Below are 25,479 nucleotides of genomic sequence, written 5' to 3' on the forward strand. Positions count from 1 at the left end.
GAACAGATTTTCCTTGTATGGTAACAGGAATACTTCTATAGGCAAATTTAAGGGAGATTCATGGGATTTTTGTTTTCTTATTAAAATTTGGTTAATTTTTCTTTTATTTTAGAACTAGGGCTCTTGGTAGTGTTAATAAATCTATATTTTTTTTCTCAAGGAGAATTTTGAGATTGTTTTATTGCCGATTTTATATAAATCACTTTATTTTATTGCTGATTTTATGTTATTTTTAACCTACAACTTTTATGTGGAGATTCTGGAGAAGGAAAAGGAAAATGGGGCAAACTGAGAGTAGAAGGGGGAATCATAAGGAAAAGTTAGAAGGAAGCCATTTCTTTTGAGGAAAGAGAAGTGGGGGGTCAAAGATAAAATAGGGATACCATCAGTAACTTTTTAGGTAGAGTTTGGTATGGCAGTAAGGTCTTTGCATCTTTACTGATCTTATTGATCTTCCAAGGCATGCTTTAAAGTAATTTATCTTTGCTTTTCCATAGATAATCTTATTTGGACTAATTAACTTAAAAATAATTTAGTAATCAATATGTTTATTGATACTCCTATTACAAATGACACATATAAAATAAAAATATCTTATATTTCTACAGATAGTTTCTATGTTACGTGGGGAGCCCGACATAATTCAGGAACAAGGGCAGCCCCAGGACAGCCATTGCCTCCACATGGAAAACCACTTGGAAAACTAAATTCTGCAGATCTCAAGGATGTTATTAAAAAGGTATAATTAGAATCATGAATTTGAGTTGGGATTTGGTTATGATTATAGTCATTTTTAAAATATTTATTGCAAGCTTTTTGAGGACGTGGAGTGAAAGACCATAGAAAAGACAAAACTAGTTCTTATCTTTTGCAATTAGTTCATTGTGGCAGATCTAACTAGATACACATGTACTTACACAGATATGTGTAAAATTGCTAAGATACAGGTTGGCATAAGGTATCTGATCTTGGAAATATTAATGAGGCTTAATATTAATTGGGAAATCATGCTAGAGCAGTGGTCAAACTTTAGTGAGCATCAGAATCACTTTGAGAACCAGAAAGTATGCTGATTTTTGGCTTCCGTCCCGAAGAATTCTGATTCCATAGGTGAGGCCCAAAGAATCCGAATTTCTCACAGGCTCCCAGATGTAGATGATACCGCTAAGTCACTGAAACTTTGTGTAGCACTGTCCTAGAGAGGTTTTAAAAAAATTCTCTTTAAGTTTAATTACAATAAAGAAGAAACAATATTATATATGATTGCTTTAAAAATTAATATTTGTATTGGAAGTTAGTGTGGATTTTATATTAAGAGAAGCTTTTCATGGTCTGCTCAACTGATTGATTTGCCTCCAATGAATACTGCAAAGTTTGGGAATGTTGCAAGTTGTTAAATGTATGAAGTCTGGTTGTCCTTTCTCTCTTGCTTCACTCTATCACATAGTTGCTGGCGGGGCATACCAAGTGTGTGGGCTTTGGATTCCTTCCCAAGCAGTGCATAAGAACAAGAGTTCACAAAATAGTTTTTAGGCACTAGGTTTCTAGAGTTTTGGGATCATTTTATGGTCTGTGCACACTGATTTGATTTGTAACAACTGGTAAAATTTCAGAGATTTTGAAATTTTTATAATTAACCTGCTATCTCATACTGCAGTTTACTAATGTATTAGTAAATTAGTGTATTAATGGTATCCAAAAGTAACTGACTATTGTGGATGCTTGAAGTTGTTTGACATCATGTAAGTTTTTCCTAACAAATTGCCATAAAGCTGGATTACTGGATAGATAAAATGTAGAGTGTAAGATGACATGTAGTCACTTAACCCTTTTTCTAGAGTGTGTCAAAAATATAATATATTTTTATTTATTTGTTTATTTTTTTGAGGAAGATTAGCCTGGAGCTAACTGCCACCAATCCTCCTCTTTTTTTTTTTTCCTGAGGAAAACTGGCCCTGAGCTAACATCTGTGCCCATCTTCCTCTACTTTATATGTGGGATGCCTACCACAGCATGGCTTGACAAGCGGTGCATAGGTCTCCTCCCTGGATCTGAACCAGCAAATCCCCGGGCGCTGAAGCGGAACTTGAGAACTTAATTGCTGCGCCACCAGGCTGGCCCCCAAAAATATAGTATCTTAATCTAGATAATTAATGTTTTTATTATGTAATTAGGGCTTATATTAATGATAAAATATTCTTTGTGATTTTTTAAAAGGGTCTTATTCACTATGGACGAGATAACCAGAATTTCGATATTTTACTTTTCCAAGAAGTCCTGGAATATATGTCTAGGATAGATAGAGTGCTGAGTTTTCCTGGAGGTTCACTTCTGTTAGCAGGACGCAGTGGTGTGGGTCGTCGGACCATCACTTCTTTAGTCAGTCATATGCATGGAGCAGTGCTGTTTTCTCCAAAGATTTCCAGAGGCTATGAACTGAAGCAGTTCAAAAATGATCTCAAACATGTGAGTTACTCACAATCATTTACTTTATTTTGGTTTTAAATCACAATTAGTTATTATTCTAGAAGGCTTTAAAAACCTTTAGGTCTCTGATGTGCAACATAGTGTTTATTTTAATTTTGATGATTATTTTCCCCATGATTATTAGAAAATCATATTTTTATGTACAGATAGGAAAAGGTTCTTATTAGGACTTATAGCTCTCAGGTACCCCAGATTATGGGATGTTAGATGGAAATGAAAGATAAACAAAAGGAGGGAATTTATATAGGACGTATGTGGGTATATATAAAAATGATCCTCTACCTTTTGTTTTAATGTCCTAGCTGTGAAATAATTAAAATTTTCCCCAAATAGTATTTGTTCAAGGACTAGATTTACTTTCCAAACTATCTGGCTAAAGTTTGATTTTTAATTTTGATTGCTCAAATACGTATTTAATATATTATAATATTTTATTGTTGTATATATAATATATAGGCAATAAATGTATGTAATAAGTTAAAAATGACTTAGTTTACATACAGAAAAAGAATTTTTAACTGTGCCAAAAATATTTACTGGGTACCAAAATATATTGTCTTACTGTGCAGGTGCTGCATCTTGCAGGTGTTGAAGCACGGCAGGTAGTCTTACTTCTGGAGGATTACCAGTTTGTTCATCCGACATTTTTGGAGATGATCAATAGCCTTTTATCTTCAGGCAAGTGAATGATTTCTGTTCAAAGAAAATGAAAGTAAAAATTATTCAAGTAAAATTATCTTGTGTAAAATTATGTTTCAGAGAACTTTTGGCATAGCTTTTACTAAGGTGACAGGGGATTAAACATGCTCAGAGCAGGAGAATTGAAAATCTCATTTTTATAAAACCAAGGGATTGAAGAATTATATAAAAGTGATTATTAATATTGAATATTGGTGAATGTACCAAAAAATTGGCCCTCATACACTTTTGGTGGGACTGTTATCTGTTATAAACTTTTGGGAAAGTTATCAATCAGTACTTGTGTTTAAAATGTGCCATATCCTTTGATATAGCAATTCTGTTATCATAGAATTTTAACACACAGAAATAAAAGAACTAGCATGTAAGGAAATATGTATAATTTGTAACAAAAAATTTGATAGGACTTCACTGTCCATCATTTGTGGAATGATTGAATGATTATGATATGGCCTTAATATGGATATATGAATACAGATATATTCCAGATATATGAGATGTCATTTCTCAAAAAGAGGTATACTGGTATTGTCGCTGAAAAGCCACTAGACCTTTTTGGCGGTGTCCTTGGAAGAATACCTGCCATTTCCCATATTTCTTCCTTTCCTGAAGAATTTATGAAATTTATTAGAATCTTTTTATAATAAGTAATCACTGTTAATAGAATTGGTATGAGGTAGTTTAGTTTTAAACTTGGACCAAGAGTATTTTGTTATGTAAGTACAGTAAACCTTGTTAAAAGCTAGTTTCAATGTGTGAGTTGTTCCATTGTGGAGACCTGAGGACAAAGTTACAATGATGCTCATGTTCGACTCAGTTTTCATTAAATGCTTATTTTGCATCATGCTAGGTAGACTCTGAAATGAAATAATCTTTTCTTTAGAATTTAACAGCTTTGGTTGAAGAAAACATTTAATTTATAACGTGAGGTAATCTATACTTTAGTGCCCAAATGAGAAGTACAGATCGGGATTCTAGTTAGACAAGTGGTAGGTCAATTTTTGTTGGAGAGTTGAGGGGTGATGCCGTCGTGAAAGTGGTAGGTCTTGAGCAAGCTTGAAATGTTTGTGCCCTTTTATAGAATAGCCCTATTTTGATTTTTAAGGTGCATATCCCTGCATATTGCTTGAATTGTGACTAGATGGAGACCGTGTTCATGTTGGCTGAGATAAACTAGTAGACTAGATATGCAGGCTTTTTGTCCTTTTTTTGGTTTTGTTTTGTGAAAGCAACCATCCAGATAACCATTAACACAGTAATTATTGTTTTCATCTTAAGATAAATTGGCCTTTATTATCAAGATATAACTACAAAAATCATAAGTCAAGTTAAATTTTGGCAACATTTGGCAAAAAAAGTATTTGAAAAATACTTCCAGAGAAAGTACTCAGTAGGCCTTTGTCTCTTTTTCCTATTTCAAATTCTTATTCTTTATAGTGTGTAGTATGTACGTAGAGCTAGCTTTCTTTTCTAAATTTGAGGAACCAAATTTGGCTCCTCTTGGTTTGGCTGCAATTTAGAGAAAGACATAGAGCAGATTTATGTGTGCGTGTGTTTAAATATGTACAAGCTTGGGGGATGGGGACTGGTCTGGTATCTCTTGAGTTTCACCTAAAGAAAAGTAGGGATCAGGCTGATGGGCCATACATGAATGTAGTGCATTGGATGTGTAGCAAAAGAATTTTCACTTGATCTTATAATTTCTTGCAAACTATAAATATATTGGTTTAACAAATATTTATTAACCACCTGTCGTGTGCAAGACCCAGTTCTAAATACTGGATTTATAGTGGCGAACGAGACATGGTTCAGGCCCTTCTATCAAATTCTTGTAGTCTTAATCAACTTTGATTTGCCTTTCATCGTTGTGTTGCTTGATAGCAGGCCATGGACTAGTTCTCCTGATTTCTAGTCCAAGTTTATTCATTCATTCATTCATCTCATAAATATTTATGTCCCAGATACTTTGCTAAGAACACTCGAAAGTTAATATTGAACATGATCAAATATTTGTCCTCTGGGAATTCAGAATCTATTTGGGCAGGAAAGGGAAGTAATTCATTCATTATTAAATAATATGATAAATGCTAAACAGAGATATGTTTGGATATTTTGTGAAAGAGACAAAAGTGCTTTACTTAGCATATGGATAATCAGGAAAGGCTCATGGGCATAACAGTTGACAAAGTAGTGTCTTGAAAGATAAATAGTAATTGTTTTGGAAGATAAGGGGCAGAGGAAGACTGTGGGTATGTATTTCAGGAAGAAGGAGTATTTCATTATATTTATGGAACATGAAGTCCATTGAGCTAGAATACAAGGTCTTGTAGGGGAGGGATGGAGAAGAACGTGCAAAGGCAGATAAATGGCTAGATGATGAACTGTCTTGAATGGCTTGCTTAGGAGTTTAAATTTTATCAAATGAAGGGTACAGATGTAGATTTGTGAGTAATATAGAGGTGATAGGATTTGTGTGTTTTTGGAAATAAAGATTGAATAAGGGCAGATTATTTAATACAAAAATAGAAAAAGTATCATGTATGTAAAATGTGTTTTGAATTAGTGTAATGCAGCTAAAATTCAAAAGAAATGCAATGTTCTTCTGTAGGTGAAGTTCCTGGACTCTATACTCTTGAAGAGTTAGAGCCATTGCTGTTGCCTCTTAAGGATCAGGCTTCACAAGATGGTTTTTTTGGACCGGTCTTCAATTACTTCACATATAGTAAGTGACATAGAATTCATTAATCAATTCAAACTCAGTTCATGTGAAATAAATACCTTTTAATTTGCCTTATTTTCTCATTAGATTGGAAAGGTATGTTAAATCTTGGGTCCATTTGGTAATTTATACATTTTTCTTTTTTATGGTGCTTGTAGAAGATAACACACAAGTAGCCTAAAGGCTAACCTATAATAAAAACATGCTTTCAAAATTTTAGCAAACGAGAAAGATGAAAGTGTAATGTTCTTTGGAATATTTACTTTGCTGTCTTTTTTTCATGTGGTAAATTTAGTGCTTAGTGCCTCCTACCTTAGAGAATTATGAAACTATTTCAGTTGTGCCAGACTCTATAGTTCTTTTTAAAAAACTAAATGACCTTGGATTATTATAGAAGCAGTTTTATGTGTACTGTAGATATCTAAAACTGAATAAGTAGAACATAAAGCAATAGTAACACTATGCAGACATTACTACTACACTGATCTTCTTTTTGTTCCTAAAAGAACATTTATTATTGATGAAATAAAGTTAAATAGCTACCCTCCCTTCCCTCTCTTTCAAGTTTACAAGGAAATTCTACCGTACCTTTAAGAAACGGATTATCCCAATGCTATTTTAAACTGTTTCGAAATATAGAAACAAGGAAAATCTCCAAATTCTTTTTATGAAGGGAAAATATCATTGATATTGAAACAGGGAAAAGATATTTCTCCTAAAAGAAAGCCAGAGATCAATTTTGCTTGTGAATATTGAAACAAAAATCCTTGAGTGAAAGATTATAAAATAGAATCCAGTATCACATTTGAAAAATAACGTATAAAATAGCAATATAGTATATACCCTTATCTACTTCGTGAATATCCTCTGGATTATTTTTCTTAGCATGAACACATACACAATTATTTTTTAACCAAAATAAAAATTATACCATAATACTGTTTCACAGCTTGTTCTTTTTAACAAACATCTCCTACAATTCGATTTCAGAAAATTTTAATCTCATAAAACCAGACCATATATAGGTTTCTGCAATTATTATTGCTATAGTATTCCATGGTTATAATTTTCTTATGTATGTTTTAGGAATTCAGCAAAACTTGCATATTGTCTTGATAATGGATTCTGCAAATTTAAACTTCATAATAAACTGTGAAAGTAATCCAGCGTTGCATAAGAAATGCCAGGTGTTGTGGATGGAAGGTTGGTCAGATAGCAGTATGAAGAAGGTAAGTTTAGCATTTAAATATGGAAGTAAAAAAATAAGCACATTTTCTTTTTGAAGATACTGATTTTCATAATTTCCCTTTGGTGTTTGTTATAATATTACCTTATTCTTGACACTGAACATCTCTTGAATGTTTGAAAATAATTCTATTTCCTTCATACTCTTGTGTGATAGTTTAATTGAGTATAGAATTTTAGGTTGAAGATTTTCTTAATTAAGGACCACAGAGATATTTATTGTACTTTAAAATTTTTATGCATTTCATTAACTATCCCATCACAGGCTAACTTAAAATAAGAACATCACAGCAATAATTTTAGCAATTTTTTAAATTAAAAAAATTTTAAATCCCTTTTAAAAAATGTATAATTGCTGTGCTGTCTGTTTGGAGGGAGATGATTTAAAGTGTGGGCTCATAGCACTGTCTTAGTTAGAAGCTTCTCATATTGCTTTGTTTGAATAAATAATAGTTTTCAATATTGTCTCTGAATGATATTCATATTCTCAAGCATTCATTTCTTTGTGTTTGTATAATTAAAATACAGACTAATACCTATCATGATTCAGAGGAAGGTGTGTAATTTGGGATAATAGACAAGATTTTACAGATGAGATGATATTTTAGATAGACTTCAGTAAGTAGATAGAGGAGAAGAAAGTTATAGTCTAAGGAGGCCATGTGAACTAGAGGCATTCATTAAGAAGTAATGATGATTGGTTGCTTAATATGTGCCACTATTCTATATGTTGAGGATATAGCAGAGAAAAAACAGACAAAAGTCTTTGCCCATGTGAAATTTACATTCTTTTTTGGGGGATATCTGGGGAAAAGTTTTCTAGGTGAAGATCCTGAGATGACAGCTCACTTAGTGATTTTGAGGATCAGCAAGAAGCCAGTTCATCTGTAACAGAGTGATTAAGAGGGAGAGTAGTTGGAGATAAGGTCAGGGAAGTAAGAGGAGAACAGTTAGGGTGGGACTTTTTAAGCCATTATAAGAATTTTAGCTTTTCCTGTAAAGAAGTAAGGGAGCTTTTGGAGGCTTTTGAGCAACATTGTTGTAATGTTTTGATGGGATTACTCTGGCTTCTGGGCTGAAAAAACTCTATAGAGGGCAAAGGTCGAAGCAGTTACAAAGCTAATACAATAATCCAGGTGAGAGAAAAGAATGGCTTGTACTAGGAATGTAGTGATGGAGGTGATGAGAAGTGGTCGGATTCTAGATATGTTTTACAGTAAATAAAACAGGATTTGCTGACACATTATAGAATGTATAAGAGAAAGTGAGTCAAGAATACTTCCAAGTATGTTGGCTTGAGCACCTGGAAGGATGGAATAACTGTCAACTGAAAAGGGGGAGACTGTGAGAAGGGCATTTTGAGAGGAGAATATGAGGCTTTCAGGTTTAGATTTGTTAAATATGAGATGTCAGACATCCAAGTTGCAAAAGTTGAGAAGACATTTGGATATATGAGTCTGGAGTTCAGAGAAAAGAAAGATCAAGAATACAGATTAAATATTTGGGAATTATCAGACTTTAGGTGGTATTTAAAGCTATGAGAATGAATGATGTTACCAAGGGAGTGAGTGTTGTCAAAAAATAGGAAGGGGATCCAAGGACTGAACCCTGGGGCACTTTAACATTAAGAAGTGGTGATGAGGGGCCAGCCCCGTGACTGAGTGGTTGAGTTCACATGCTCTGCTTCAGTGGCTCAAGGTTTGGTCGGTTCGGATCTTGGGCACGGATGTGGCATCGCTCATCAGGCCATGCTGAGGCGGTGTCCCACATCCCACAACCAGAGGTACTCACAACTACAGTATACAGCTATGTACTGGGAGACTTTGGGAAGGAAAAAAAAAAAGATTGGCAACAATTGTTAGCTCAGGTGCCAATCTTAAAGGAAAAAATGTAAGAAGCTGAGATGAAGAGGAAGAACCAGCAAAGAATACTGAGAAGGAGCTGGGGACATAGGAGGAAAACCACGAGAACGTGAGGACAAGCAAAGCCAAGAAGCCAAGCAAAGACAGCATTTCAAAGGAGTAAGGAATGATGAACTATGACACACGAAAGTAGATGAGGCCTGGAATTGATTATTGGATTTAGCGACATGGAGGTCATTGGTGACTTTGATAAAGCAGTTTCAGTTAGTAGTTAAAAAAAACATATTGGAACATGTTTCGGAAAGAATGAGAAGAGAGAATTGAAGAGAGTGAATATGGTCCCCTCTTTTGAGGAATTTTGTTGTAAAGTAGAAGAGAGAAATGGATCAGTAATTGGAGGGAGAGGGAGTAAAAATAGTGTTTTTTTTAAAAAAATTTAAGATGGGACAAACTATAGCATGTTCATATGCTGTCGGGAATGCAAAAAGGAAGTAAAACATATGTTACTGGAGAGACAGGGAAAAACTGCTGGAGCATTATCATTGGGTAGTGGACAGCATATGGGTCTAGCGCACAGATGAATGGAAGCATCATCCATAATAAAAGGAAAGAAAGCAGAGTACAGAAACACAGGTCCATGTAGGTTGGCAGGTGTGGTATTGGAAAGTTTCAGAAACTTCTGATTGTTTCTATTTTCTCAGTGAAATAGGAAGTAAGTTTATCAGTTGGGAGAAAAGTTGAGAGAAGAGATTTTGGAGTCTTGAAGAGATACAAGAGGATATGGAAAATAGTAGTTTGGAAGAGTGAAAGAGTGAAAGGTTTAGAAGAATGGACTATGATAGGTGGCATTAAGGGTTCACTTGAGTTAATGATCAAGTTCAATTGAGGCCAGTCAGCATTATTGTGTGTTTTTTCTCTAGTCTTATGTGCACTCACAAGTACAGACCTGCAATAGGTGTGACTTGCACTTAACCAGGATTGAGGCTTTGCTACTCGAGTATGACAAAGCAAGTGAGGACCAAGGGAGTTGAGAAATTGTGATAGAAAGATGGTGAATGACAGTGTAAAGACGGTCAAATTAATAGATTGTAGATCTTAGTGGAGTCTGAGGATTATTGAGATTGCAAAGGGAATGTGCTGGGAAGATAGCAGTATAGTGATAGAAGAGTGGGATGTTTCAAAGTGAGATTATGGAATGATTTCACTTATGGTTAATGACATATTCTCAGGGTCTGACCGTTTGAGGTGGGGGTGAGTACCTGAGAAAAGTGGTGAATAAGATGACAGAAAAAGAAATTAAAGGAATTGAGAGGTGATGGTATTAATAGAAATTAATAGGGTTAATATACTCATTCAACTCTTTTTAGAAAGTGCCATTTTCATCTCTAAGGAGGCAAGGTGGAGGCAAAGGGAAGTATAGGTGAATCCAGGCAGGAAAACTTTACTAGTGTAGGATATTATTTAGGGATAGACTTTTTATTTTTTTTCCCTTCAGCTTTATTGAGGTATAATTGACAAATAAAAATTGTGTGTGTTTAAGGTATACATAATGATATTTTGATATATCTATATGTTGTGAAATGTTTACCCTGATCAACCCAATTAACATAAGGGATAGACTATTTTAAAGAAAGTGAGTTTCCAAAGAAACAAATTTCCATTGCTTTAAAAGGATAAATTTCAGATATTCTCACAGAGGCTTGAGTGTTTTGTCAGAAATCAGTGAAGGTGTTTGAGAAAAAACCATGGTCTCTGCCTCAAGACCCATGGCACTTTCAAGCTCTCCATTAGTTAAGGGATCTTTTGGTTTACATTTTATTCTGTCTGAGAAATTCAGAAAATGATTTTTTGACCTAATTACCTGGATTACTTGTGCTGCTTCTTGCTATTAATGTTAAGTGTATCATGTAAAAGAAGTTGAAGCTTTTTGGCTTAATTTTAAAATTTCAGTGTTCTACTACTTTAATTTTTTTCTTAGAAAACTAAGTTTTTTGTGTATATTTTTAAAATACTACTCATAAGATTATCATTTTTCTGTAATAATAATGATGTCTGTTTATGAAACCTTATTTTCTTATTTGTAATAGTGGCAAAAACCTAGCTATAGCTAGACAATGGATAGTTTTTAGAATTATCAGTTATGAAATTGTTAATTATCAATTATGGAATTATTTTCATTTACTTTTAGTTATTTTTTATTCAAGAAAGCTAAGAATCCTTGTGTATCCTTTTATGCCATGAAGGCATTTTATTAGTTTGATGCCAAATAAAACATTTAATTTTTATTATTGCATGATTTAAATGGCATTTGTGGTTATATTCTAATTCAATCCAAATTGTAATTTCTTTTATCTGGTATAGTCTCATCGTTTTTCAGTGAGATGTTGGAGCCTTTCCCTATATATCATTAATTTGCAATCAATTAATAGTTGATATGTGTCAAAATTTTGTCTAGGAAATAATGTCTTCTAAAGATGGCTACATTTATTTTTTCTCTTAGTCTGGAAAAAATCCTAGAAGAAAAGTGCAGTTGATACTTTTTTGTGTGTGTTAGAAGTGTTTAACCTCTGATACTGGATTATTTAAACTTTTTCGTACTGAATTGAGTTTTAAAGAAATGATCTTCTGTTTTAGATACCTGAAATGTTATTCAGTGAAACAGGTGGTGAGGAAAAATATAGTGACAAAAAAAGAAAAGAAGAAAAGAAAAAAAATTCAGGTAGTAGTTTGATGAAATTGATTTTATCTGATTTTAATTTGTGAAATAATTGCGATTTTCTAATGTTACAGATCCAATACAGATTCACAATCATTATCGATTTGAGTAATGCTAAACAAAGTTAGATTTCTTTTGATGCAAACTAAACTTTAAAGCCTTCTTTTTTTTAAAACTAATGTTTATGTCATTTCATATAGGACCTAACAGAATATCTATTGTTTGAATTTAAGAAATTAAAAAATCATGTTTTTGACATGAAAGATCTAAAGGGCCTGCTTATATTGCGTAGGGTCTTTGGTTAATAGCCTAAACTTTCCATATTAGTTTATCACTTAGATATGTCATAGCACTCAATTCATGCATGAAAAAGTTTTATGATATTCTTTGTGTATGCACATAATATTTTCTTTTTTTTTTTTGAGGAAGATTAGCCCTGAGCTAACTACTGCCAATCCTCCTAATTTTGCTAAGGAAGACTGGCCCTGAGCTAACATCCATGCCCATCTTCCTCTACTTTATACATGGGATGCCTACCGCAGCATGGCTTTTGCCAAGTGGTGCCATGTCTGCACCCAGGATCCAAACTGGCGAACCCCGGGCCGCTGAGAAGCAGAACATGCGAACTTAACCGCTGCGCCACTGGGCCGGCCCTTGGACATAATATTTTTATTAACTATCATAGTCTCATTATTTTCTCCAGTTCCAAATTAATTTTGAATGTAGTCTTTATTTTTCTTTTAGACCATAGCATATTCATTCATTTATTTATCTAACCATCTAGTCATCAAATATTTATTTAACTTGTTTTATATTAGATACTGGGCTGGATTCTAGACATGACTTAGGAGCTCATAGTCTAGTGATAGCAAGAATTATGTTATATATGAACATATATCTCTGACGTAGCAAAATGAGTGATGGTAGAATTTTATATGAAGTGCATTAGAAAGGGAAACCTCTAACTAACAAATATCATAGGAAATGGACATTGCCCAGACAGGCAATTAGGAATGGGTATTCTGATTAGAGTGACTAGCATGGAAAAGGCTTGAAGAAATAAAATAGGCCTTTTTAGGAAACTATAATTAGCATAAAGAGTTTAAACATAGAACGTATAAATAGTAGAATACTAGATGAAGAGGGAAAGTAGACAGGTAATGAAGAGCCTTCCATGTTGTGCTAAATTTGGATTCTGACTTGCGGACGATCTGGGGTAATTGGGAAATTTAGTAGAGGTGTAACCAGATTTTTGTTTTAGAAACAGAAATTTCTAGATCCATCCTTTTCTTCAGTTATTGGAAAGTAGATTGGTGTAGGGAGAAACTGAAGGCAATTAGACCACAGTAGAAGGCTATTGCAGTAATCTAAGAGGAAGGAATGGCCTTGGGGAAATATTAGGAAGTAATCCAAAGAAGGCTTGGTTATGTAATGGCTGTGGCATACAGGGAAGAAGGAGTCAAGGATGTTTCTCAGGGTTCTGGCTTAGAAAATTTATTTGACATTGATTTTATTAACTAAGGTAGAGAATATAGAGAGAAGTAGATTGAGGCGATGAGAGGAAGATCATGTGTTTGGTCATAGATATGTTGAATCTAATGTGAACTTATTTTTAATTTTTTGGCATTTGAAATCTTGTTTCTTCCTGTGTCAACGGGAGTGGATTGGTGTTATTTGGGTTGATATCTCTTTTCCATTCAAGCAGCTTTTATTGAGCTTATTTCTGGATTACATATGTTACATAGTTCCAATTAATTTATATGCTATGACAATCTGTAGTTTTTTCTTGCAGCAGTAAAAGTGTTCAGGGGAAATATATAACAGTGGAAGGATCAAGACCACTGAAATTAAATAATTCAAAGTTCATAAGAAAAATGGGAGCTGCGAATTGATGTGTAGGAATGCGTGTGTACTTTAAGCAAAGATGATATCTCATATTTATAGTTATTTGAGGGAAATATCTGGTATGAAATATAGTTAAGATTATTTTCTCTAATTCTTGCTGGATCATGCATATATTAAGTCATTTTTGTTTTCTGTCTCTTTCTAGTTGATCCTGATTTTCTAAAATCATTTTTATTAATTCATGAATCCTGTAAAGCATATGGTGCTACACCAAGCCGATATATGACCTTTTTACATGTGTATTCTGCCATTAGTAGCAGCAAGAAAAAGGAATTACTGAAAAGACAAAGTCATTTGCAGGTACAATATTGGTGATCTTGAGTTACTTTATCTATATACTGGGAACAAGGATTATATATGTCCATAATCCATGTTGCCCATGGCATATATTTAGTATAAATAAATATTGTACTGTATTAAATGCCTTAAAACAGTCTCCCTTACCTACCTATATTGCCCACTAGGTCATAGTAATAGTTTTTTTGGGTTTTTTTGATTCAATAATTATTCCTTTTCTTCACTAGATGGTATTTATATGCTTTTGATGGCTTATGGTGCTGTCTTTAAAAGTCTCACATGAAAGCATTTTTAGAAATTCAGAAATGCCAATTATTAATTAAAAGGTAATGTCCAAGATTATGCTTTATAATAACCTTTAAAATTAAAATTATGTTTTACAAAATAATATTATCCATGTCACTTCACTTAGTACATTCTGAACAGTTTTCGTTTTGTTTCTCTAATTATAGAGCTTAAACTTAAACATGGCATTAAAATGCCAGCCTCAGAAATTGTCAGAGAGCATTTCCTCTCCAAAGTTCTAGCTTCTCTTTGTTGGTGTAAAAACTAGGATCTATCTTAATTGACAAAGTGATCTTTATTCTTCTTTCTAATGACTCGTTTTTATTTATATTAAGCCACTAACTATATGTGCTTTGGGAGGGTTGATTTTGTGATTTAGTCCTCTATAGTGCTGTGGGTAAATTACTTAAACTTGCTGAGTTGCAGTTTAATTGGGTCAGTGGTAGTTGTAAGTGTATTAGATAAAAATACATGTGTAAGGAACCAGCATGATGCCTGTCTTCTATGTTAGGTACTCAATAAATATTGACTGCATTCCTTTTTCGCCATTGCTGTCTCCTCAAATCTTCTGATTTGTTAGATGACAAAAGCCCAACTCATATTATAGAAGAGAGGGAATATTTTTCATGTCCATTCCTTGGGTAATTCTTGGGCAGTGGGATGGGGTACCATAATGCCCAGGCCAGGGTCAAATAACCATACAAAGAATAGGTAAGGCATTTTGAATGATAGCCCACCAGAGCCATATGTGAGGCAGTCTCTTATAAAAAGATAGGTACTGGGCAGACAAAACCAAATCATGTCCAGTATAGGAAGCATGGCCCTTGAGTCCTTTTACCTCGTCAATGAGACTGAAAAATGGAAAAGGTTTACTGAGTTTTTTTCTTGTTTTCTATTTTATCTCCTGTCTACTGCAGTGGGTAAAACACCAAGTGTTTAAGCTACCAAGTATGTGTTGATCTGTTCAGCTTTCCTGTCATGCTTTAAAATCTGTTTTTCTTTTAAGCCTCTGTAGAGTCTTTTACTACATCTTAATGGGTATATAGTTGAATAAATCATTATAATTAGCAATAAGAGAAAACCTAAGTCCACTTGCAAATGTCTCATATGCACATATTTACCCTTTTGCTTGATTCTTTCTTATAGGCTTTATTTACTGTGCATGTATAAAATTCCTTTTTTTGTAATATGGCCAACTGATGTTTTATTGATTTAGGCTGGTGTATCTAAACTAAATGAAGCTAAAGCTCTTGTGGATGAATTGAACAGAAAAGCTGGAGAACAAAGTATATTACTTAAAACTAAGCAAGATGAAGCAGATGCTGCCCTTCAAGAGATCACAGTATCAATGCAGGTAATGTTTAGAGTGAGCACAGAACTGCAAACAATAGGGTGACATTTATGCCTGATGTTCATCAGTGTGAGAAATAACATTTTTACTTACGTAAATTTAAAAAATATTGCTTGTCTCTGCTGAGTCAGACTGATGGTATTGTGTACTTGAGATTTTGTGGAACAGCGTGGTATTTTCACATGTTGTTTTAAAATCATAACTATATTCTCCTCCATTCATCATATACTAATTTACCTAAACCCTATAAATATAAAAATATAAACATTTTTAATTGGTATAGATTTGTCTATAGTTGATTTTATTTGCTTATCCTCTGCTAGTTAAGTTGATATAGTTCCTTTTATGTTTCTTAAAATTATCTCCTTTAGGGCTCAAGGGTTTTCCCTGCCTTTAATATTCTCAAGATTTACAAAATTAGTCTTTATTCATTCTATTTACACTTTCATGATATTTTTTATATTTTTATTATATCTGTTTTTGCTATTGCCCTTCTTTTGTTGAACCCTTTCAAAGGAGATTCCTCCGAGTTCTTTCTTGGCCCAGGTCTTCTTACATGTCCTCATGCCCTCTCAGGATGCTCTTGCCTGTTACCTTACTTTTTACTGTCAACTACCTACTGACTACCACCAATTGTATCATTTTTGTCCTTCAGCCCTAATCCCTCTTCTGAGCTTCAGACTCAAATACCCAATAATCTGTCTGAGCTTCAGACTCAAATACCCAATAATCTGTTAGACATATCTTCTTGAAAGTCCCATGAGTATTACAATTTGAAACACAGTCAAAACTGAACTTGTAATTTTCCTCTCCCGTATTCCTTTCCTCAGGTTATGGTACTACAACATAGCTAATTATTCAGAACAGAACTTACAAATTATATTAGACTTCTGCTCCCTCAATCCTTATATCTAGTGAATAATTAAATTCTGTTAGTTTACCTCCTTGATTATGTCTCAAATATGTTTCCCCGTCTCTATGTTGGTGACTATTGACGTTACTTCAAGTCTAATGTCCCTTTTATTTGAATTAACTTCAATATTTATGAGACTAATATATATATCTCAATAAAATTAAATGGCACAAAAAGTCTTAAAAATAATAAAGTTGGAGGACGTATGATTTAAAGATTTACTATAAAGCTACAGTAATCAAGGCAGTGTGATATTGGTGTAGTGATAGACATATAGATCATCGGAACACTATGAAGTCAAGAAATAGACTTACACATACATGGCCAGTTGATTTTAAACAAGAATGCCAATTAAATGGGGAAAGGATAGTCTTTTAAAAAAAACAGTGCTGGAATGTTTGGATCTCCACGTAGAGAGAGAAAAACCCTCAGACCTTTACCTTACAACTTATGCAAAAATGAACCTGATGTGGATCATAGATCTAAGTGTACAGCATAAAATTATAAAACTTTGGAAGAAAACAAAGGAGAAAATCTTTATAATGTTGAGTGAGGCAAAGATTTCTTAGATATGATACCAAAATAGAAGAAAAAAATTGAAAATTGGACTTCATCAAAATTAAAAACTTCTGCTCTTTGAAATAAATTCTGAAGAAAATGAAAAGGTAAGTCAGACTGGAGAAATTATTTCCAAACATATGTGATAAATGACTTGTATCCAGAATATATAGAAACTATGACAACTTAATGATAATAAAACAAACAATCCAACTTAAAATGGGCTGAAGGTTTGAACAAATCCTCTATGAAAAGAATACATATAAAGGGCCAGTAAAGACCTGAAAAGATGCTCACCATCATTAGACCTTGAGAAATGTACTCCCCTTGTTTTCAGTATGAACCCTCATCTTAGTCCTTAGCTGTATGTGGTAATCCCAAGTCCAGAGCTTCTTTGACTTAATTTCTCTGACAGGTAACTTTTTTTCCAGACTCCTGTTAGTCAGGAAGGGGAGTGGTATGACTCAATGAACTGTGTGTTTAAAATTTTTTCTAAATGTTCTTCCAAGATTTCAAAAAGCATCAGCTATTCTGTAGTTTTCATTAGCCACCTAAAGTATTCTCTCATAGAGCCTTCTGACTTGTTTCATTCTTAACTGGATGCCTCTGCCTGGTCACAGTGGCCATCCTGAGATCGATCATTCTTCATCAGCATCTGGTCTACTCCCTTGTTTCTGTGGAGCCTATCCCCAAAAGCTTCTTGAGAAAGGATCCATGGGAGGTAAACTTGGAGATCACATGTGTGTGAATATTCTGCTCTGTCCTTGGTTGGTTATTTGTGTGCTGAGAATGGTATTCTAGGTTGGAATACATTTTCTTCAGGACGTTCAAGGAATTGTTTCATTTTCTTATATCTTCCATTGTGATAAAACACTCAAAAGCTATTTTAATTCCTGATACTTTCAAGGTGATCTGGTTTTTTCCCTCTTTTGAAATCTTTTAGATCTTTGTTTTCATTGTTCTGAAAGTTATAATCTGCCTTGGTTTAGGTTTATTTTCATTCACTGTGTCAGATACCATGTGGGTTCTTGCCACCTGAAAATTTATCTCCTTCAGTTCTGGGAAATTTCCTTCAGTTATTCTGTTGATAATTCCTTTCCCTCTATTTCTCTGTTCTCACTTTTTAGAATTCTTATTATTTGGACGTTGGGCTTCCTGCTCTGATTCTCTAATTTTCTCACCTTTTTTTCTCTTTTTGCTGTACATTCTTCAAAATTTCCTCAACTTTATTTTCTAGTTCTCCTATTGAGTTTTTCATTTCTGTCATATTATTTCCCAGGAGATTTTTTTAACCTCAAAATATTTATTTTTGGCAGTGTCTTTTTTTCTTGTTTCATTTTTGCAGTCTCTTTCCACTTAGCTCTCAGAAGCTATTTTATGAAATTTTCTTCTTTCCCAAATATATTTTATTATTTGGTTTTTCCTACTTGATTGCTTTATTCTCACTTATTCACAAAAGAAACTTGCTTTTTACATGTGGTCAATCTTCATTGGAAATCTGAGTAGGAAGGGGACTTATGTATTGTGAGCTCCATAAGAAGGTTACCTGGACTGATTCAAATGACATAATTTAAAGAAGATTTCACCTGCTATGTCAAAATAAATCCATTGGCTTATGGGAAATTTTCAAAAGCAATAACATTGCCACATAATTGATGATTATGTACATGTTCAGTTTTTCCAGATAATTTTATTGAGTACCTGACCTGGTAAGTAATATATCAGAAAATCAAATGTAATTTTCAAACTGCAAAACTTCAGCATAATTATTTTCTCAAGGCATTTTGGAACCAAATTAATGTGAATGTTTATTTAAAGCAGTCAGCTATTGTTATTGTTAAAAAATATTTGTCAAATACCTCTTACCTTTAAAGAATAATTTGAAATATGAAAAAAGTGAAAGCTACATATAGTATTGTTGATAATTGTGTATTTCCAAAAGGAAAATATTCAGCACTATGTGTGCCTGTGTACTCTCCAGCTGGTGAACATTAGTAATATACATTGACTACTATGCTGCTCTTTCTCTGGGTTGTTCCAAGAAGAGGTTTTTCTAAAACTATAGCTGTAATTGTGTTGCCTAACAGACTCAGAAGGATAACTTTGCATTTCAAATTGTAAGTTAATAATTTTGCTTGATTATAAATAGCAGACATTTATGTTATTTTGTAAAAAACAGTAGTCTGGACAGATAGCTTGCGTACCAAACTGTGCAACTTCTAAAGCTTGCAGCTCTGGGTCTGTGACATAAGGAAAGTACAAATTAAATGCTGTGGGAACTCAGAATAGGGATAACTTCCAATTGGAAGGGCAAATTAGTAAAAGAAGGATCAAGTGAGCTGGGCCTTTAGGGAAGATTTTGATGTGTGGAGAAGGAGAAAATAACTTTCCCTATTAGGAGTGGTAGCAGAGATATGAAAGTAGAAATGCTTGTGGAATATGGAAAATTCCAATTGAGCTGATGTATAAGGTACCTGAAGGTCAGAGGGGGATATAAGGAAAGGTTGGTTGGTTCAGTGATTGTCAATTTTGGCTGTAGTTTGGAACCACCTGGGATGTCTTTAAAAATTTCTGTACCCTAACTACACCCACATTAAGCAGTTAAGTATATCAACATATTTGGCAGTAGGACACCAGGCATTAAGTTTTTGAGCTCCCTGAATGATTATAATATAGTTGAGAAATACTGTTGTAAGGACTTTTGAAAGGTTTCTTGATGAATTTCCTCTTTGGTATTTGAATTAGTATAAATAAACCAAATATAAACATAATGTTCAAGCATTTTTATATATATGAGACCCTTGATTTTTGCATTTGTGAGCAAAGAGCTCATGGTATATACTTTAGTGTTCTTTGAATCTTTACTAATTTTTGTTAATATATTTGCCATCATATTATTGTCATCATTTCAATTAATTTTTTTCTAAAAGTATAGAAACACAAAGTTCTAATATACTATAGTTAGTCTCTAAGAATTATTAGTCTCTACTATTAGAGTTATAGAAGAATTTATTTTTAGTTTCCTCATTTATGAAATGAGCATAATAGTACTAACCTCTGGGTTGTTCGTTGCAAGTGTTAAATGTGTATTATCATCATTTCTAAATTATGCATTTCTGACTTTTTGATTTTTATATAATAAGCATTTACTGCTTTGCTGTTTAGAAAAAAATAAAACAAATAAAGCATGGAAACTTCCTGATAGTAAATACAGTTAAATTATATCATTGGTTTCCCAGACATTTTAGATTCTCGTGTCAATTAACATTGGAAAAGCATTCCATAGAAAATGTCATTTTAGAGTAACATAGTTTTGGTATTATGCTTTTAAATATTGAGTACATTAAAATTGATTGGAATGCCATTTAAATATTCCTGTAGGATGCTAGTGAGCAAAAGACAGAACTTGAAAGACTAAAGCACAAAATAGCAGAAGAAGTTGTTAAAATTGAAGAAAGAAAAAACAAAATTGAAGATGAATTGAAAGAAGTACACGTAAGTTTAAAAAAGGAAACATTGTAAGACCATTTAAGTTTTTGACTACCAGGTGTGTTTAGGAGTTTAAGCATCATTTGCTCAAGTTATTTTCTAATAATATTATCAAATGTGGCTTTCAACCAGAATATTATTTATAAAAGAGAAGCAGGAAGGAAAATCTGCCAAGAGAAGCAAATCAACTGATGGGAATTAAAAATAATCTTTGTTTTCCATAAACTATGTTGTTTTGACTGTAGAGGAAAAAAAGAGAATTGTAGGTAAATTAAGACAAACTCCTAGGCTCTTTTTCTCGAGAATTAATTAGTTAATCTTAGAATATAAAGAGCCTCTTGAAAATGGTAAATTGTTTCAAAACAGATTTTCCAAGTTAGACCATTGCAGTTCTGGTGGCAAGAACTCTTACTTTCTCAACTTGAACATTTTGGTACTTCGTGTGTTTTAAAGCATTTTGATATTTGAAGACAAAGGATATTAGTGACTAGAGTCATTTTTTAAAAAATGACAAATATTCAATAATTTGTAAAGAGTTAATGATCTTTTCGTATATATTTTTTCAATGTATGTCTTTTTTGTCTTTTAGCCTCTAGTCAGCGAAGCTAAGCTAGCAGTTGGAAACATTAGGCCAGAATCTCTTTCAGAAATTCGCTCACTGCGTATGCCACCTGATGTAATCAGAGACATTCTTGAAGGAGTTTTAAGGTTGATGGGTATCTTTGATACATCTTGGGTGAGCATGAAAAGGTAAGTTTTTGAATTTGTGAAAAATTTTATTATTGTACCAATGAATTACACATTCTTTCATATTTTAAAATATTTCTTATATTGCTTCTGAAACCAAACTTCATCTGATTACCTGATTACACACTTTGCCCTGATCTTTCAAGATATTCTGTGCAATCATATAGCAAGATCTATATTTTCCTCTCTCCAAAGTGATTGTTAAAAGTGTCAAAAGAGGAGAAAAGGAATGCCTTAAAATGTTTAAGAGCATCTAAATAAATATAATCATTTATTTGATCCTCACACCGTGTAGAGCATTATGTTTACTGTGATTTACTGATGAGGAAAATACAGTTATTATTCTCAAAGAGTCTTGTACTGTTGGCAGAGACAGAGAGCGAGCAAGAGCCCCATAAATAATACAAGAGAGATGTATGCTGGAAGAGAAAAGGCTGAGTAATAACTAACTATGCAGCCATGTAGCTTCAGGTTTCACATTATAACAATGGTCTTATAGTTTATGCTGATACTCAGTTCCATTTTAGGATTTAGGTTGAGGAGCACTTTAAATAACTTTCTTAGAAAAAGAGTCAGAAAAAAGAATAAAATTTTTCTTGCATGTCTTAGAACATATGAGTAACCAGTAGTTCACATAAGGGGATGTGGGTAGATTGGAATTCCTTCATTTCACTGCTCCAGGTTAGTAACAGAACATTAGAAAAGCTGTTGTACATCTTTTTGGAGTTCCTCCTTGTTGTCTATGAAAAATGATGGATAGTACATTAGAAGCTTACATACGTTAGTATCCTATTTTTTGTTGACTAATAGATTGAAAGTATTGCATACACTATTTTGTTAAATTGACATTTTTGTCAGAAATAGAAAATTTTATTTAACTCATTTGAAGTACTATGCTTTAATTTTAGTTTCCTTGCCAAAAGAGGTGTGAGAGAAGACATAGCAACCTTTGATGCACGAAATATTCCAAGGGAAATAAGAGAGAGTGTTGAAGAACTTCTTTTTAAAAATAAAGGATCTTTTGATCCAAAGGTAATTTTTAACAGTTATGCCATAAATTCCCTTTCCATGCTATATAATATTCTGCTTGTTAAAATGTGATGACTTTTCATTATCGATTGTTTAGATTGCCTGAAAACTAAAAGTTAAGAAAAATAAGCTGTAGGTATTATAGATAGAAAGAATTCACCAGCAGAATTAGGTAAACTGGAATCCAGGTTTGTGGGGTGCAGATTATCTTAAGTGGTTTTTGAATCTTACTATTTGCTGTTAATGGTAAGTTCCCAGTTTATCATTTTTTAACTTACAGCTTGCCTGGTATGCTTTCTTTCTTCCTGTGTACTTGTCATAAAATAACAAAATCTGTTAAAGACTACTTGTATCCAATTTCAGTGAGTAGTTTAACTTCTATGATTCTCGTATTTTTTTAGATCCCTTATTCAAAATATTAATAATTTCAAAATTGCTTTTATGTAATAAAGATGTATTAGCCCATGTACAGAAGAGAAAGAGTTGATGCTTGAACATTGTTGTGGGCAGATGTATATTGGTAATAAATGTGACTAACAGCGTTTTTATGTTGATAAAGTCATTATTTTAAAGATTGTGTTTGGTTCAGAAAGATTTATTTTGAAGCAAAAAGTAGAGATATCTTAATCAAATAACAATTCACCTTATTTTAGCTATACACCCAAAACTTCATTTTGGGGGATAAATTATTAAATAGGTGCTTAAGTAAAATATACTAGAATTAACTTTGCTTTTATTTGCAATTAAGTTAGGATGCTGGATAACTTGTGATGTACTTTTTCAGAATGCTAAGCGTGCTAGTACTGCAGCTGCTCCTTTGGCAGCCTGGGTTAAAGCAAATGTCCAGTATTCCCATGTCTTGGAACGAATTCAGCCTTTGGAAACTGAACAGGCAGGATTAGAATTGTAAGTGGTATATAAAATATAAACAATTCTTTTATTTTCGTCAATTTGATGACTTAGTTATATAAGGATTTCTTTCTTTCTTTCTTTCTTTTTGTGAGGAAGATTGGCCCTGAGCTAACATCTGTTGCAAATCTTCCTTTTTTTTTTGCTTGAGGAAGATTGTCACTGAGCTAACATCAGTGCCAATCTTCCTCCACTTTATGTGGGATGCCGCCACACTGAGGCTTGATGAGTGATGTGTAGGTCTGCACCCAGGATCCAAACCTGTGAATCCTGGGCTGCTAAGGTGGAGTGTGTAAATTTAACCACTACTCTACTAGGCTGGTCCCTGTGGATTTATTTCTTGTCTATGCCTAAAAAGGCACTTGACAATGTTAAGACATAGGATGAGTCAAATAAATACAATAAATTAGGTATTAAACAGAGCAAAAGAAGAAAAAGCAATTAGAAGGAGACGGATAATAGAACCAACTCATTTTTTTTTTCCTACCATCATTGTGTTATTGGAAGGATACGTTGGTGGAAGTTCCTTCAGAAAAATCTAAAGTTTTGTAAAGGAATAGTATTAAAATACCAAAAGTAAGTTTTGGAAATTTAGGGCTTTTATATTTATTTTCTCCTTCTAAGTTCTAGGAAATGTTTAATATATATTTTCTAAAACATTGTCTCAGCAGGTAAGGGGAAAATGTAACCATTGACTTTTAGGGCTTAAAATTTCAGTCTGCTGTTGTTAAGGGAACATTGTGTTTTATCTCATTTGTTCTATGTGCAGGCTAAGAGGTATATTATCTTCTTGATCAGTTTTTGACATTATCTATTCTTATTTTGGACAAGGAGATTTTTAGCTGCCTAAACTTCTTAATTTTTTCAACATAATTGTGTGTAATTTTTGTGTTCAATCATATTAAATGTTTATATTATTTTGACTACGTAAATATTTTTCACAGCTCAGATGTATCACGTTTTATGAGTATAGTTCCTTTCTTGTATACCTTTTTGTTATTCTTAATATTAATAATTGCTTCATTTTTTTCAATTGATTATTTCTTTCCATTTACATATCACATATTTATCCACAGTCTTTTTGTCAGACCCTAAAATGTGTTTGGAATGTATGGGTTCGGTGTATTTTTTCTTAGCATTACCCCTCCTAGAGCCTTTTGTCCTCCTGTTCCAAAGTAGGTTAGGTCTTTCCTAGGCCTGCTGCTTACACAGCTATTATCTTGAGACTTCTCTTCACCCTTATTCTGGAGATTACCTTTGTCTCTTTTCTGATTGTATTCTTTTATTATGAGTCCCTGTCTTTCTTTCTTTTTTTTGAGGAAGATTAGCCCTGAGCTCACATCTGCCACCAATCCTCCTCTTTTTGCTGAGGAAGACTGGCCCTGAGCTAACATCTGTGCCCATCTTCCTCTATTTTATATGTGGGACGCCTGCCATAGCATGGCTTGACAAGTGGTGCATAGGTCCGGACCTGGGATCTGGACCGGCGAACCCTAGGCCACGGAAGCTGACTATGTGAACTTAACCGCTGTGCCACTGGGCTGGCCCCCCTGTCTTTCTTTCCTGGTTGAGTCCTTCATTTTTCTAGAATGCATCCTCCACATTAGCTTCCTAAGAAAGCGTATATGGGACGAAAAATATCTTGAGATCTTTCATGTCTAAATTCATCTATATTTATACTATTATATGTGATCAGTAATTGGGCTGGGTTTAGAATACTAGGCTAGAAGTAGTTTAATCTCACAATTTTGAAGGCCTTATTTTACTGCAGTGGTTACCAAAGTGTGGTCCCCAAACCAGCAGCATCAGCATCACCTGGGAACTTTGTCAAAGTGCAAAGTGCATATTTTTGAGCTCCATCCAGACTTGCTGAATCAGACATGCTGGGGATGAGGCCTTGCAGTCTGTGTTTTGACAAACCCTCCTATTGATTTGTGCAGTGCACACATGCCCTGCAATATGCAGTGTGGACCGGCCATTTGATGGCAACCTCTCAATATTTGTGGGTGTTTGGCAGGGCGGAGGTCAGTCATTTCTCTAGAAGAAGCCTCATAGCTTGTGCCTAGGGCGTGGGTAAGAATGGATGGGGGTGGGTGAGGAGTATAAGCTTGACTCCAGAGATGTGTTAAGAGGATAGTCTGCTCTCAGTGGAGGAGGGATTCTGAGGACCAACTCTTTTTAATCTCGACTGTTAAACAATCCTCTGTATTTACATCTGTTAGTATCTTCAGAGGTACCTGCCGTCCACATTTGTTAAGCATTTTGAAA

The 25,479-nt window shown here is 33.7% G+C and overlaps 1 protein-coding gene across 5 annotated transcripts in view; it reads left to right on the forward strand.

The window, feature by feature from the left end:
• DYNC2H1 (dynein cytoplasmic 2 heavy chain 1) overlaps positions 1-25,479 on the forward strand; it is a 292,362-nt gene that overhangs the window by 77,665 nt on the left and 189,218 nt on the right. For all 5 annotated transcript variants that reach the window (XR_011440431.1, XM_023644714.2, XM_023644715.2 and 2 more), the window contains 12 exons: positions 609-739; positions 2,218-2,466; positions 3,057-3,165; positions 5,795-5,908; positions 6,992-7,134; positions 11,647-11,731; positions 13,779-13,933; positions 15,432-15,569; positions 20,419-20,532; positions 21,116-21,276; positions 22,182-22,305; positions 23,087-23,208. Coding sequence is in view for 4 of the 5 variants with exons in the window: in XM_023644714.2 (XP_023500482.2) it covers positions 609-739; positions 2,218-2,466; positions 3,057-3,165; positions 5,795-5,908; positions 6,992-7,134; positions 11,647-11,731; positions 13,779-13,933; positions 15,432-15,569; positions 20,419-20,532; positions 21,116-21,276; positions 22,182-22,305; positions 23,087-23,208 (1,645 nt within the window). In the remaining variant the exon portion in view is untranslated. The remainder of the gene's footprint in view (positions 1-608; positions 740-2,217; positions 2,467-3,056; positions 3,166-5,794; positions 5,909-6,991; positions 7,135-11,646; positions 11,732-13,778; positions 13,934-15,431; positions 15,570-20,418; positions 20,533-21,115; positions 21,277-22,181; positions 22,306-23,086; positions 23,209-25,479) is intronic.

The sequence above is a fragment of the Equus caballus genome, chromosome 7, assembly GCF_041296265.1.
Source record: "Equus caballus isolate H_3958 breed thoroughbred chromosome 7, TB-T2T, whole genome shotgun sequence".
Lineage (NCBI taxonomy): Eukaryota > Metazoa > Chordata > Mammalia > Perissodactyla > Equidae > Equus > Equus caballus.